The sequence below is a fragment of the Elaeis guineensis genome, chromosome 1 (assembly GCF_000442705.2).
Source record: "Elaeis guineensis isolate ETL-2024a chromosome 1, EG11, whole genome shotgun sequence".
Classification (NCBI taxonomy): Eukaryota; Viridiplantae; Streptophyta; class Magnoliopsida; order Arecales; family Arecaceae; genus Elaeis; species Elaeis guineensis.
Window position 1 is genome coordinate 113,039,353 of NC_025993.2, and position 16,668 is coordinate 113,056,020.

The 16,668-nt window shown below is 35.0% G+C and overlaps 2 protein-coding genes across 3 annotated transcripts in view; both read left to right on the forward strand.

The window, feature by feature from the left end:
- Positions 1 to 4,477, forward strand: part of LOC105037110 (2-alkenal reductase (NADP(+)-dependent)) — a 44,785-nt gene extending 40,308 nt beyond the window's left edge. The window contains exon 6 of one of the 2 annotated variants that reach the window (XM_073260152.1): positions 3,934 to 4,477. In XM_073260152.1, the coding sequence (XP_073116253.1) occupies positions 3,934 to 4,312 (379 nt within the window). In that variant the 3' untranslated portion in view covers positions 4,313 to 4,477. The remainder of the gene's footprint in view (positions 1 to 3,933) is intronic. The other variant, XM_073260153.1, reaches the window with a different exon arrangement.
- A 6,727-nt stretch (positions 4,478 to 11,204) lies between these two features.
- Positions 11,205 to 16,192, forward strand: LOC105038600 (2-alkenal reductase (NADP(+)-dependent)). Its single transcript, XM_019848017.3, has 5 exons — positions 11,205 to 11,435; positions 12,865 to 13,042; positions 14,345 to 14,511; positions 15,051 to 15,133; positions 15,811 to 16,192. Exons 1-5 carry the CDS (start codon positions 11,205 to 11,207, stop codon positions 16,190 to 16,192), a joined length of 1,041 nt encoding a protein of 346 aa, XP_019703576.2.
- Positions 16,193 to 16,668: the final 476 nt, after the last annotated feature.

The window sequence follows — 16,668 nt, forward strand, 5'->3', positions numbered from 1 at the left end:
ATTTTCTCTTGTGACAATGCTAAATATTTCGAAGTTGGAATGTACATTTTGATAAGTGATTAAAATGCATGGCTTCATTGAGAACAAAAAAGAATTCTGCAAATACAAATGGATTAATAGTTCTATGAGTATATTTCTTATCTTGTATGTGAATGAAATTCTCTTAATCGAGAATGACATTCCTTATATTACAGGGAATAAAGATTTCGCTATTATCATAGTTCTCTATAAAGGACTTAGGAAAAGCATCTCTCATCCTAGGGATAAAGATCTATAGAGAGATCTAAGAGGCTACTTAATTTTCTCAGTCCAACATACATAGGGTGTTTATGAATAGAATTTGTTCTATCATTACACCATGTATGAGACCGGATGTGGTATACTCACTAAGGTAGTGAGTGGATACTTGCAAGATCTGGATGAGAATCACTGGAAGGTCATCCTTAAGTATTTGAGAAATACTAAGGATCGGTGACTCGATTATGGAGAATTTGACTTAAAACTTGTGGAGTGTGACTCCAGTTTTTAGTTAGACATAATAATAGCAAGAATGTGTCGAAATACATCTTTACCTTAAATAATGGAGTAATCTGCTGGAAAGTTTCCAAGCAGAAAAATATAGCGAAATTCAAATTGCGAGGCAAAATGCATTGCAGCATTCGATGCTTGCAAGAAAGCTATGTGATTGTACAGGTTCACTGGCAAGCTAGGAGTGGCACCTTCCGATGATGTTCCTGTTGTATTGTATAGCACCGAAGCCATAGCTCATGCCAAGGAGCCGAAGTTCCATTAGCTTACTAGGCATTCTGCATCGCTACCATTTTATTCAGAAAAATCTGTTAAGATGATGTCAATCTTTAGAAGATCGACAGAAAGAAGAACTTGACCAACCCATTTACTAAAACCTCAGTATCTAGGAGTTATAAGATGATAAATCGAAGATGGATATGTGATACTATACTGATTAGCTTTAGTCCAAGCAGGAGTTGTTGGGAATTGTGTCCTAAAGTCAATCGTTTGACGATTGTGCTAATTATAAATGTATATGAATTGATATATAATAAAAATTATTTTTCATCACAAGAATACATCTTCTAACGAACTCCTATGTTATGATGAAGTCCTTAGGACTACTTTGATCGATAAAAGAGGATTTATCACGTAGTCCTTAAATTGGTTCGCGACCAAATGATACGCTATTACTAGGACGATAGCGATATCAAATGTAGGTCATTGTGTGCCATATGCATTAGTTGTTCTCGTAATCAAATAGTATGGAGATACTGGTATGGTATACAAGTGAGATGTAGAAATATATCGTCACTGAACGTGATCAACTACGGAGCACTCTGCTGTCAAGGGTAGCTCGCGAAAGGTATGGATATAAGTGTCTCGTCAATCTGATATCACCACGGTGACTTGCAAGCAACTCACTATACTTTGGTGCCAGACTAACTGAGTTTTTCATTCAGTGATGAAAGATTTTTGGGTGCAGTAAAGTACTTGTCAAGTCGATATGCGAGTCAAGATGGGATTGACCCCTCCGAATTAGTAGGATATATGCATCAGTGTATTTCAGTTTAGTAAAATCTGAGCCCGGATAATCCATGTGATGGATTTGAAAAAGATTGAAATATAATATGGATGACTTATCTAGGATTGACAGTTAAATCCTAGGTCGTCCTCGAGCATTAAGATCAAAGGAATGAATTATACGGTAACCATGCCAATAGGTTCTTGAATGTTGCTTCGCCATCATTCGACCTATCCAGACATCGGATCATCATTGCTAGATGGTTACATCGATTGATTCAGAAAGATATTCTTATGCTACCGACTTAGGTTCGAACCTATGGGGTCACACTCAAAAAAATTTTCTGACTGATCATGTGGCTGATCAACGATTGAGAATCATTCAAAGGCTTAATCATCAATTTGATCGATGATTAACCTTATGCAAAAGTTACAATAAATTAATTCATCAAGTGTTAGTGAATTAATAGAAGATTAATTATCAATTAGATTATTGATTAGCTCAATTTGATTGAGCGAAGAGAATTAAATAAAATCTAATTGAATTAGATTCAATTAGGTTTGATCCGATTAAGTTATGAGATGACCTAATCGTTAAGGAAGAATTGTTCCTGATTTGATCAGGAGTTTGATTCAATCAATTCCTAATTTGATTAGGATTTGATTAAAAATTTATGAACCTAATTGGATTTGGTTTCATATATTTTATTTGGGTTAAAGCAGATGTGATTTGATTTGGATTCAAATAAGGAAACTTAGAGTCTTTATTGGAATAGGACTCTTCTCCCTACGCCAACCTAGTTTGCACGTCATATATCTCCACACAAAAAATTATTTTGTGTGAGATTTTTTCACACCAAAGAGTTCTTTACCTTATCTATCTCACATCCAAATCTGATTTAATTTTGATAAAAGAAAGATTCTGAAATTAGATTTCAAAATATTTCTTATCAGGAGAATCTGTTCTCATCCAGATCAACCTTTTTACGCCAATAAATTTTTTTCTCCTTATATGTGTGACATTTTGAGAAGATTTTTTATGGGATATTAGTTAGAGAATTGATTTACCGTGAAAAAATATGGGAAAGAGCGTTCCATATTTTTTTGGTGTGTTTTGGGACGTAGAATTATGAAGAGAGGCAGAATCCTATAAGAGTCCAGGATCATTAGGACTCTTCACCCCATCTCCTTACATGCCTATAAAAGGGGCTTTTGTGGTTTCTTTTTTATGTGTAAGATACCAGAAGAGAGCTCTTCACGTGGTGGAAGTTTGGGCATGGTTCATGGCATGAAAAATAGAGAGGAGGGTCCTCTCTCTTGGGATGTGCATAAAAATCTGAATTCCAGATTTTTGGTTCTAAGGGTTTGGGAAGAGAGAATAAATTAGAAAAAAATTATTTTCTTCTCCATCTTTCTTCTACCTCTTCATCTCCTCCATAAGTCCTTCTTCAACCTCTGGAACGATTTCAGAGATTTGAAGAAAGGATCTAGATTGGCTAAGAAGAAGGTCTTCGCGCGAGCTAGCGCTTTCGAGAAGACCGATCAGATCGGGGCTTCAAGTGGATTTTCCGTAGAGGCCGGACGTGTGTGCGGCTGCGAGCAACCAGCAAAGATCCTCTTCACCATGTCTCTCAGCGGCAGAGATCGTCGATCCGTGATTAGGTATAGAGTTCTGGACTCAGATTAGAAGTAGATGTGATCTACTGCTCATATGCATGCATGCTGATTTTATCTTCATATTATTTCAGATTTTATATGCAACATAACATGTCATAGATTCTAGAGTAGGTTGATTCGATGATTAGACCATATGCATGTTAGATTAATTTGATTAATCTAACTATCTTTCACTATAATTTTTTGAAAAAGTTTCGAAATATATGCATGAAATCGTCTACGCATTCCAACACTGTCCCCAAAGTATAGTTTGTTTAGTCATTTAATTTTATAGTGTGAACCATATGTGCTCCATTGTAACAAGATGAATCCCATTTGTTCTGATAAAACTGCATTAATATTTGCATGTGCCATGTGATCGTGTTCAAGATGCTGGCTCATGCACATAGGCAGCATGTTTCGTTGAAATGTTCCATCTGTGCGCTTTCTTTTCTTAGCAACATAGTGTGGAGTAGACTAGAATTCATTTTCCTGTCCAGCGGTCGATACTCGTTATCATGAAAATGTATTCCACTAGCTATAAATTAACAGTTCTTCTCTTTATGTTCAATCCTTTCATAAAAACGTCTTTAAAATTTTAAACACAACTTCATAAACGGTCTTAAGTTTGCAAAATATCCTCTGTGACTGCAGCTCTGGTGAACGTTTCCTTCCATTTGCACAATGAAGAAGGGCATTGACAATTGCTTACCAACAACAATCTAAAGAACTCTTTCTTTTCAGGTCATTTCCTGAAGGTATCGATATCTACTTCGAGAATGTTGGTGGTCCAATGCTGGATGCTGTTCTTAGTAACATGAGGAAACATGGTCGGATCGCAATGTGTGGAATGATTTCTCAATACAACCTTGACAAACCTGAGGGTGTGCACAACTTGTTCTACCTCATTGCAAAGAGCATCAGAATGGAAGGTTTCCTGGTATCAGATTTTATTCATAAATATCCTCAGTTTGAGGAGATAACTGCCCAGTATGTGAAGGATGGGAAGATTAATTATGTAGAGGATAAAGTTGTAGGACTTGAGAATGCTCCAGCAGCACTGGTGGGGCTCTTTGCAGGCCACAATGTTGGTAGACAATTGGTTGTAGTATCTCATGAATGAACAGTTGTCAGTATCAGACTACTTTAAACCTTCCGAAAGTAAACATTTGCACCTTTCCAGTAGATTATGTTGTGCCTCTATGAAAGACTGAATGTTATATGTGGAATTGCTATGATTTCATATTTTGTTTAGAAAGTTCCTTTTGGGGTAAATGTTGCTACTCATTCTACATAGTGTGAATTAGATTGGATTTTTGCATGCTGGTCTGTCATTATTATACTTGTGAGTGTGTCCCCTCCATGTTCTTCTAAATAGTCCCATATTCAGTAAGTGCCGCTTTTGATCCTTTTCAAGGAAAGTGCACCAACAAAAAGTACTCGCTAAAATCAACATAAAATGCCAAAAAAAGGAGAGAAAAAAAATATTTCCCAGACACCTGCTTTCATCTCTTCTTCCGCCCATACTTTCATGTGCCCTTGTTTCTCCTATGAAAGATTAGGGATTTTAGAATTAATAAGCTAGCCTACAAAAGTTGAGCTTATGGAAATTAACCTTTTATCATGTAGATAGGAGTTGATGGAGATTAAGCCAATGATGTAGATAAGAACCATGTAAACTCATACACTCAGATGATGAAAGACTGAAATGAGTTATCCTCATATAACACTCTTCTCATGGTGTTTGATGAATCTCCTATCTACATCATAGTGCTAGTCTCCTGGGCCCTAAAGCATTTAAACGAGCTAAGAAAATGTGGGCACTTCCATTGGTTGACTATGAACACAAGAAATTGCCAAAAGCAAAACCTAGAGAAAATCTTTGTATATGTCTATCTAGTTGATCCATCTATCCTCAGAATGCTATGTTATCTGCAGTTCTTTTTTCTGTAGTATCTTTTGTTGATGGCTTGCTTATTTTACAGATATTTGACTATCAAAGTTTCATATCTCAAGATAACTTGAGTGCATGACTGTTACCAGGTGTTTCTCTGGTGGAATAGACACTTTTTAGACACATTCTTGAAATAAACTTTTGCCACCAAAAGCTCCAAAGGTTTTATGAATAATTTGAAAAAGGAAAAACAAAATTCACCATACATGTTGTCCTGCGTAGTTCACCATTCTCTTGGACTTTGAAAATGAAAACAGAACAGAAGCAATTCCATGCAGACCCATAAATTTGCAAAAAACTTCTCTCTGCCGTCTTACCGCAGTTTATTAAAAAAAAAAAAAAATGTTGATTTCACCTTATTAGAATCTCCAGTAAAATGTCAGGTGCTGATTCCATTCAAAAGATTTGGGCCTGGAGAACAATTTCATGAAGAGTTTTCTGATGGGTGTCAATATCAGTGATCATGGAACTAGGAGTCCTGGCCACCTTCTATATTGTAATTCCGGCTCCTTTTCCTTCATATATTTTGGTCTCCCTTGTAGGTGATCTTTGCGAACAGCAATTGCTTCCCCTCATAAAAGATTAGAAGCAGGCAGGCTTCATGGAAAGATATTTCTCTCTCTATTGGTGGATGGATCACTCTCTTAAATGCTGTTGTTTCAGTTTTCTGATAATTACATGTCCATGTTTAAGTTTTTGGTTTGGGCATGCTACAGATTGCAAGCTAATATTAGCATTCCTTTGGTGAGGCACCTCAAATAGATGTAGTTTTCACTGCTTGGTAATTAACTGTATACTGGGGCAATGGGCCTGGAGATACTTGGTGGATGGTCATGCTCGATGGTGGAAACTGATTCATTTGGATTGCAATAGCAGGAGGAGACTAAGACCAAGCGTGTGAAGAGGTACCTCTAGCTATTCATCAGTTTGAAAAGGAGTCTGCAAGAATCCAAATGCAATTTGGAAGTGCATCTCTTTTAAGCTCGCTAACGAATGTATAGTTCCCAAGTTTGAAAACGGGTCGATCAGAATTTGAGGATACGTTGGTTGGACTCTAACATAGGAATAGGAAGGGTGACTTCTATTTCGATTATTTGGTTGGAAGAGTCCTATTTTCATTCTGATTCCAAAGAGAAATAAAATATGAAGTCTCCTAAAACCCATTATGACTCTCACCTGATATTTAAATCTCATTTCGATTTTGATTCTAATTCTAATCTTGAAGCAAGTATATTGTGAAATTCTAATTTTGATTTCGATTTCCATTCTGATTTTGATTCTAATTCTGATTGTACACCAAATGTAACCTTGTGTACTTTGGAGCTATATCTCTTTTAAGCTATTAGATCCTGGAAACCCATTAGCGATCAAAATATTTGAGTTGGAGGATGAAACTAGCTCTTGCTCTTTCTTGACCCATCGGAGGCTAGGAAACCTAGCCTTTGCTTCTATTAAAACCACCTATCTATCCTGTGATTCACCGCTGCCCTGATTGTCATAACAATAGAAACGGCAAAAAAAAAAAGAAAGAAAAAAATTTCATTTGCCCTCTCAAGTTTCTTTGCTCTATTTGATGTGATCCTCTCTCACTTTCTTACTCCCTTATTTTGTTTTTGCTAGGTTCATTTGGTTGGGGTATATCAAATTACAAGATAATCTGATGATTTACAGGAATCATTTATTTAGAAAAATGATTGCAAAGAAAATGATTTTTACTATGCTTGATTAGAAAAAAATATTAAAATAATATTGAAAAAAGATTACTATATTTAATTGGAGATAAATTATATAAAAATATGATAAAATTTATAAATATATCAATCATATAAAAATAATTAATAATAGAATATTATTGTCATCTCTAATTAATTTTTATATAATGATTATAATCATATAACTTTTTGCATAATGTCATCTTTATCTTTATTTTTTTATAAAAATTATTTATTAAATAAATTTAAAAAATATTTAAAAAATTAATAATTATATATATAATTTTTAAAAAATATTTTATCAAATATGGATTACTATCATTCGATATTTTTATCATTAATATGATAAAAACTATTTTCAATGACCTCCCCCAACACCCCACCCCCATCTGGTGAAGCACCTGTTTCATTTTGGAACGGATCCTCTATAATATTCAAAAAGTACCGCAGCGTGCTGTGCATGAAGATATCCATCAAAAGATGAGTGACTGTACGTAAGTTCACGCATGTTAAAATATTAAGAAAAAAAATAAATAAACTTTAAAATATTTGAATAATTTAAATAAATATCATATAATTATTTTTTTTTTTAATTGCACAGCAGGTATTTCTTGAGTAGCGGAGAGGATCCCGTTTCGTTTCAAAACTAAGTAGCCCTCCCTCTCTCTCCACTCTTTGGCTGACCCTCGATGGTCCTTAGTGATAAAATGTGCCACCCGTCGTCTCCGGCTACTGCCATCAATCGCCAGATCCTTCAGCTGCTACCTACCACCACCATGATCCATAGGGCCTTACATTCTTCCTTTTTTTTCTCCCTAATTTCTCCTCTGCTAAGCCCCTACAATTCCTGTTTATTCTCCTCTCTTCCTCCTCTCTCTCTCTCTTGGATGGACCCTGTGGCAATTCCTTTTCTCTCCTCTCCTTGTATCTCTGTAGCATAGGGTTCCATACTTTCTTTACTCCATGGGCCCTAAGTTTACCTGCATAGACTGACCCGGTGACTGTCCATCATACAGCCTTCATCGGTCATTCTTGGACCTCACCATGGACAACCTCTATCATGCTTCCTTTGCCATGATCGGACATCCCTGTATAGGGTACAATCATTCCGACAAGAAGAAGTCTCGCAAGGGATCTATGCTCTAATCCTTAAATCAAGGAAAAATCCTTACTCCTTTATTTAATTGTGAATTAGGCTTGGATGGGGAAATCCAGGGTTCTTCGGATATTAAATCTCTAAATTAGAAAATTAATTAATTTATTAATATTGCTGGTTGTTGATCGATGATAAGTTGGTTTTATATTGATTATTATAAGTTAATGGCATATGTTAAATGGATGCTCGGACTAACAAACAATGTATCTTGTCACTAGAAATAAAGATCCCGATACACGATCGCCTATATGATTTTGTACATATATTATATATATTAAACATTGAAATATGATTTGTAAAGATCCACTTTGTGTGCTTCCTTATATTAATTGATATTTTGGTTGTGTATGCATGTTATCGAGGTAAATGAATTCGTTTGAGTGGAGGAATGATAATATTGTTGTACTTTATAGTATAAGAATGTTGGTTATGTAAAATTAATATGATTAAGGCCTACGTAACTGGATAGTTGGGTGGTGCTTTCAATAATCACGCTACTATTGGCTGTTCTATCATAAGCAGGAAACTTGACACCATCAGATGCCCCACCATGCGCAAGAAATGTAACCATGATTAGTCTAAAGCTAAAAATTAAATATTTGATATGTATATGTAAAATGTTTAGATGAGGGTGGCCTTTGGGCGAACTGTTATTAGGCTGCAAACGTGATTAGGATTAGCACAAAGTCAAAAAAATAACCATTATGGGATTGTGCTGATTAGAAAATGAAAAATAAATTATTTAAAATCCCATTGAATAAAATAATTATTTTGATGATACATAATATACAATCATTGAATAGAAAGGTTATTTGATGATATATAGTACATATATATCTTTTTCGGTTTATTTAAGCCATGTTGGATTGTTGTGTATGATTTCACGGTATTTATCTTTATTTTGATATTAATTATTTATTATTTCTATCATTAAATTATTTGTGTTAATATTTGTGTGGAGATTCCTATTGAGCTATTAGCTCATACTACTTTGTTGTTTTCTTTCAAAATCCTAACATGCTTAGTACTTGGTTGTGGTTTAAGACCGTTGATGAACAGAGGAATAATTAAGAGTATTACCGATACCAATTAATAATTGAATTTGTAACTGGATAATTTTTTTATAATTAATAATTATTTTGATGTTATTTAAAATGAGGGTTTCATTGGGCCTTACATATTCTCTTGAACAATATCCTTTGGAATGTATGTGCCAGTCACTTTTTTTTTTTTTGATACCTTTTTTTTTCTTTTTCATTTTTTTTTCTTTTTTCCTCCTTTCCTTCCTTCCTTTTTTTTTTTTTTTCTTTCTTTTCTCCTTCATTTATTTTTTCCTTCATTTACTTATTTCCTTTTTATTCTTCTTCTTACCTATCTTTTCTTTTTCCTTCTTTCGCGGTATGGATGGTTTTAGAGTCCATCCCCATTCTAGTTCCAATTTTCCTAAGCCCGAATCAAAAATCATACTTGTAGATTGATGTTAATTTAGCAACACTTCAAAAGTATAGGGTTGGAATATTGTCACCAAAGCTTTAAATTCTATGTAACGAAGGTATTCCGATTTCTCCATAAAATAAAATATCCCACTATCCCGCCTTATCTTGATAATAATGGTGGTCAAGAGTCCGTAGGTACCCTCTTCTCTCCCCTTCTATCTTTTCATTTTCTTTCTTTCTTTTATGCTCTTCTTTCTTTATTTTCTTCCTTCTTTTTTCATTTTTTTCCTTATAGTCTTTGCTTTCCTTTATTGCTTCTTTCTTTTTCTTATCCTTTCCTATACTTCTTTCTTTCTCTTTCTTCTTTTTCCTTCCTTTCATTTTTCTTTCCTTTTTTCATTCTCTTTTTGTCTCTTCCTTCTTTGCTTTTTTTCTTCTTTTCTTTTCTTTTTTCTTTTCTTTATCTTTTCTTCCTTCCTTTCTTTTTTTTTTTTTTTTGGGTCTGTTTGGTTGAGATTTGTCAAATTATGGGATAATCTAATAATTCATATGAATCATTTACCTGAAAAAATGATTGCAGAGAAAAATAATTTTTATTATATTTAATTGATAGAAAAAATTCTAAAAAAATGATATTGAAAAAAAATTACTACGTTTGGTTGGAGGTAGTGCTATATAAGAATATGATGAAATTTACAAATATATCCTTCAACATAAAGTAATTTTTTTAATACTAGAGTAGCATTGTCATTCCTAATTAGTTTTTATATGATGACTATAATTACATAATCATTTGCATAATGCCATCTTCATCTTAATTTTTTTTGCAAAAGCTCTTTATTGAATGAATTTGAAAAAATATCAAAATAAATTCAATAATTATATATGCAACTTTATTGGGATATTTTTGTGAAGTATGGATTATCACCATTCAAAAATTTTCAAATACGAAAATCTCCATGATATTTGTTATACCTTCTCTCTCCAAAAAATAAACATGGCACCCGTCAATTTTTTTACCATCTTTTTTTTTATATATCAAATATGGTAATCTAAAATGGGATTCATTTTTCTATGCCAAATTATCTCCAACTAAATGGACCCTTCATTCATTTTTTTTTCTTTATCTTTCATTTTTTCCTTTTTTTCCTTTTTTTTTTCTTCACTGCGCGAATGAGTTGTGGAGTTCCGATCCCATCTTAATCCTATTTGTTCACAAGAATGTGACAGGATAGCCAGAATGGCGCCCATCCCATTGAGATTTAAAATCTTAATTGTCATTATTGATATTGAATGCTATCGTTCCCAATTCTTCCCTTTTCTAACCATTGCAAGGTCTTAATAACCATTCTATTTTATACCCTTAAACAAAATAATCATTGTTATATTCCAATATTCATTATAATAGTTACAATAGATAATAGATATTCGATATTGTTTTATTGTTAAACTTTTAATATGACGATAATAACTATAATATTTGCTATTAGAGCAGCATTATAACTAATTTAAAAAATATTTTTCTTGAGGTTATATTGTGTTTTGCAGAAAAATTTGTACCTAAACCTGATTTTTGAAAAAATATTTTTTTTTCTTAAAATTGTAAAGGCATTTAACTTTGTTTTTGGAAAGTTTACTTTCCTAGAATATCTTTCCACCTTTGGTCTATGTACCAAGAATCCTCCTCCATGACACCACTCTAAAGCCCAAGGAGAAAAGGCAGTGAGCGAGAGAGAGAGAGGAAGAGCGAGAGAGAGATGGCAGAAGTAAGGGTGAACAAGAAAGTTGTGCTGAAGGACTTCATCACGGCTTTCCCCAGGGAGAGCGACATGGAGGTCGTGACGACGGACACCATCCAATTGAAGGTCCCCGAGGGATCAACAGCTGTCCTCCTCAAGAACCTCTATCTCTCCTGCGACCCTTATATGCGGTGGCGTATGAGCAAGCACGACGAGCCCATCTACTTCCCCGACTTCGTCCCTGGCTCGGTATACTATATAAATATGATATATAATAATACCCCTCTCTCTCTCACACATGCATGCTTTTTTTTAAACTAATACGTAAGTTACTATTTCCAACATTCTATTTGGAGTCAAGGTTCCTCGATGCTTGTAGGTGGTGTTCAATTGTTTATGAAATCTTTTAGCCCCGGCTTTGGAGGATAAAATGATGGAATGGTAGCTGTTTGTGTCATGATTGATCGAAAAAATTATACCATACATTGTGTGCACTGCATGGCCATGCACATAGCCCACTACTCATTCCTATGAATGTTATTCATCAAATGCTTATCTTGGTGCATCATTATAGGAATAAACGGCTATGATTATCTGCATGCATGGCCATGTGGTGCATGTAGTGTAGAGTACGACTTTCTTCATTAATAGATACTTATGAGAGAAGTGTCCAATAGTTTTAGGGTACCGACCTGATGCTATAACTCTGATTCCATACTTGATGGCTCCAACAGTTGTCTAGTTTTCTTATATTAGACATAAAGATTTGGATTATCGGGTTTTTGCTTATGATTACCATATGACTCATTCTATATTAATATTTAAAGATGTTATTTGAACAGTAAATGGGAAAAGAGCATCAGCTAGGGAAGTTTGGACAAAATTTTCATGGAAACGTTAAGAAACTTAGCGTGCTAAGATATATTTTAAAACCGTTCATCTTCCATGTGTTATATCTGATGTTACAAAGAATGTTGCCCAAAATTTGCCTTCCAAAACTAGGCTACCACCACAGATTCAAGTATTGCACTGTGATGGTTTGTGCTAGACATATGTATTGACCTTGCTAAATATAAGCACGATACAAAGGTTAGGGCCTATATATCATGAATATTTGTTGGTACCGATGCATGATGATCGACATAGACTATCTTGAATCGGTACAAACCGACACAAGTTCATTTTTCCTATCATAACAACAGGGCACATGATTGGCACAATATGGCATGACATGCAATGGTGTATTGTCGCAAGTCACCGGCATAATTACAGCACATGAATCTTTGCTTAGGTATTTAAGCTTTTAATATGCAAATATTTCGCTCACATTAAATTATTAGTTTTATAATGATATATAACTTAGTAATTTGGGGTCGCATGACAAGGAAGAAAACTATGCTTGGTAGTAAAGTGAGGTGGAAGGAGCTTGGTATATAATTTTAAAAGCAATGGCTAGAATTTCATTTCTTTTGCATTGCAGAAATAATACATATGATCATACATCATGTGTTAAAGAGTCATGTTCTCCATAATTCACGTTAGCTATATGATTGGAGATTAATCTATATATGCTATTTTTAAACTTGATAAAGAAAAAGGTAATCCAGTTCCACAATCAAGTTAGGGTTCCATCTTCCTCCATGTTCATCATTTTCCTTCTTTTATTTTTTTTGTACAGGCCATAACTGGCGTAGGTGTGGGTAAAGTATTGGATTCCAGCCATCCAGATTTCAAGGTAGGTGACTACGTGTGGGGCATGACTGGATGGGAAGAGTATAGCCTCATTACATCAACAGAGGGATTTTTCAAGATCAGATACCCTGATCTACCCCTTTCTTATTACACTGGCCTGCTTGGTAAGTATTTTGTTCAGTAAATGAATACATATCTGGAATTTGCAATCATAATATGTTGAGTAATAACCATTAAACAGTAGGCATTCTTTGATATGGTTGTGTTACTTTAAGGTACTTCTGATTTCACAGTTTTATTACATGATTGTTTAACAACTGTGGTTGTAAAACTCGCAACAATGCCGACAATCATTAACATCTAACATGGTGTGACATGTTAGTATCATTATTTTTCCAAAACATGAATAAAAAAGATTGTGTTTCCCTAATTGACCCTTGAGTAACCAAAGATTTCTCTAATGCAAAGCCCGTATAAGTGGCAACTTAAAGCCTCTCAAGTAACAATCCTTTGGTATGTAGGGTGTTTCGGAACCTTGGTTGTTTTAGACTAGATGAGGAAAGGCGCAAATATGTACTTACTGTAGTATCTTATTTCCACTCCACAGAGAACTACCACTAGTCCATGTGATAGTTCAGCATTTGGTGTTTTGTGAGGCTCCCACCAGCAGATACCTGAGCCCAAAAAATAGGAATAGCAGCAGGTAGGGCACCCGCAAAATTTGTCCTACCCATGTCCGAACTGGTTTAAAATCTCACCAGCCGAACCCATCCCAAACTCGATTATAAAATTATCCAAAAATCCCAAACCCTTCCCAGTAAAAAATAGTAGACTCATTGGATGCCGGAATCCACCCAATTTACCTTTATTCAGGTTGGGTTATTCAGATATATAAACCCACCCAATCCACACAAATAACCAGTGGTTAGGCTTTTTAAAGTTATGGAGTTCAAATCCTGTCATCACCTATATATTTTTATAAAAAATTTAATATATATATATATATATATATATATATATATATTTGATCCTTGGGCAACCTGATTTTATATATATAGAAGCCATCCAAACCTGATTATATATATATATATATCAGGTTACCTAAGGGTCAAATTTTAAACTCATTCCAAATCAAAATGAATTTTAATTTTAAATCTCAAACCCTTTTGAAATATTGTTAAACGGATACTATTAGTCTATTAGGATCTGGGGTGGGTCAGGTACTTGAAAAACCCCACCCTACTCGCATCCCAAAAGTCAAACAAGTGAAAAGCTCGGTAAGATAGATCTACGTTTACTAAAGTAAAGCGACCACACTAGTGTACTAAAGTAGACCTAGATTGAGTAATTACTACGGTGAAGAAAAAGGATGTCACTGAACTTTGGTAGATTAGTTCTGTTCTTGGTTTCTGTGCTTCTTGTATACTTTGTCGTATGATTTCTTACATCACTATTTTCATCTTCAGGAATTGCAGGGTACACGGCTTATGCAGGATTTCATGAGATCTGCTCACCTAAGAAAGGGGAATATGTCTTTGTGTCTGCTGCATCAGGTGCTGTTGGACAGCTTGTTGGGCAGTTCGCCAAATTAATGGGCTGTCATGTGGTTGGAAGTGCTGGCTCTGATGAAAAGGTTTGTAAGACTGTGACCATTCAATTCTAAAATTTTAAATTTTAGCAGGAGGAATTGGTGATGAAATACAAAAAATTGATCAGGCATGAGGTTAGAACCTGCAGATGAAGATTCATTTAAAATGGGAAAGAAATTTTTAACAGAGTGCAAATTTTGTCTTTCAGAAAATATATAAGGGGATGATTCTTTGAGCGCTTCAAATCATATTTTTTATTAGATGTGTTTTCAGCTGCAATTTATTTATGAAAGCAACCTCAGGGTTTATATTTTGAAAAATGCTATAATCTTCTAGGTCCCAAATCAACCATAACCTGAAATGTGTCACAGTTGATGTGTCCTCTTTTTATTTTCTCATGACTAACATGAGATCGAGGAGGTCCAATGGATATGGATGTGGTTTTAGAGAAGAAAAATATGCGCATTCAGCTTTAACAAAACAAAGCAAGAGTCCTGAGAGATTTTGTGTTCTCATATCCATATTACTCATGCATCTTCTGTTTAAGCATTACTCAATTTCGTTTGTGGCACCATCTGCTCAGGTCAACTTATTGAAGAACAAGTTTGGATTTGATGGGGCTTTTAATTATAAGGAGGAACCTGATTTGAATGCTGCTTTGAAGAGGTTGCTTGTTTTCTTCTTCTTACTTTTCAATTGACTTTATTTTATCTTGAGAACGCTGATGGTTTATGAAAAACTAGTGATCTGCATCCCGACTTAAACTCTTAGCGATGAACCGAATTACATTAGACAGACAGCAATATATGGCATGGGTCCTGCCCTATTTATGTTATGCAACTTAGCTTCAACTTGGACCATTCAGATTTCTGAAAACCTCCACAATGGAATCTCTGACAGTCGATGATTGGCAGTTGCTTTTTATATAATATGTCTGGGTAATACAGGCTCTGTTTGAGTGTTTACCATGGTCTACATGGACTTGCCATAAAATTATTTGGGTTGTCGTATACCCAGGTTGTGGAGATTTTTCTGCATCTTAGACCAAGGAGAATCTGTTGTCACAGTATATAAATAGTGGTAAGCTGGTATTAGAGGGAGAACTCTGTCCCGTGAGTATAGTTTGATTGGGCGTTTAATCTTGCATTGTGAACCTTGTATGCTCCATTGTAGCAAGATTGGACCCATTTGTTGTGAGAAAGATATTTTAATGAGTGTGTGATTGTGTTAGTTCTGCTGGCTCGTGCACATAGGCAGCATGTTGCATTAAAATGTGCCGTCTGAGCTTTTTCTCAGCAATTGCTTTCCAACAACAATCTAATTAAAGAAGTCTTTCTTTTCAGGTTGTTTCCTGATGGTATCGATATCTCCTTCGAGAATGTTGGTGGTCAAATGCTGGATGCTGTTCTTCTCAACATGAGGACCCATGGTCGTATTGCAGTGTGTGGAATGATTTCTCAATACCACAACCTTGATAAACCTGAAGGTGTGCACAACTTGTTCTACCTCATTACAAAGAGCATCAGAATGGAAGGGTTCATGGTAAGCAATTTTTTTCATAAATATCATCAGTTTGAGGAGATCACTGCCCAGTTGATAAAGGATGGGAAGATTACTTATTTGGAGGATGCAGCTGAAGGACTTGAGAATGCTCCAGCAGCACTGGTGGGGCTCTTTGCGGGCCGCAATGTTGGTAAACAGTTGGTTGTAGTTTCTCATGAATGAACACTTGTGTCAGTCAGACAGCAAATTTTTGGAAAATAACCATCTGCTTCTTTCGAGTAGATTACATAAGCATGACCATAGAGCTCTTATGTTTCTGCATCTAGAGAAGTCTGAGGTTGTGCCTCAATAAAGGACTTGGAATTTTGTATACTGAATTTGCGTGATGACATATTTTGCTTAGAAAGTTATTATGGGATAAACTTTGCTACTAATGCTAATGAAAGTGATAAGAGTGCATATCTGGATTTTGGAGGATGTGTTTGGCTCAGGTTATTGTGGGGATTATTGGTCTTGTGGAATGCTCAAAAGTGGGTTTCTCTCAAGCCAAACTTTCATTACCTGACTGGTGCCAATTTTCTTGGGCTGGTGAAGTATAAAAGAGCATCGATTATTCTCCATGCGAAGAAGACGAACAAGGAAAGTCTGAGCTCCTATAGGGGTAGACCAGGGTTTTCCAAGATATGTGGAGAGAGAGA

Bases quoted from the DNA above. Each gene is read 5' to 3' on its own strand.
- LOC105038600 (XM_019848017.3), top strand. From the start codon at position 11,205: ATGGCAGAAGTAAGGGTGAACAAGAAAGTTGTGCTGAAGGACTTCATC. The intron at 11,436-12,864 runs GTATACTATATA...TTTTTTGTACAG, and splicing joins CCGACTTCGTCCCTGGCTCG to GCCATAACTGGCGTAGGTGT. The intron at 15,134-15,810 runs GTTGCTTGTTTT...CTTTCTTTTCAG, and splicing joins TTGAATGCTGCTTTGAAGAG to GTTGTTTCCTGATGGTATCG.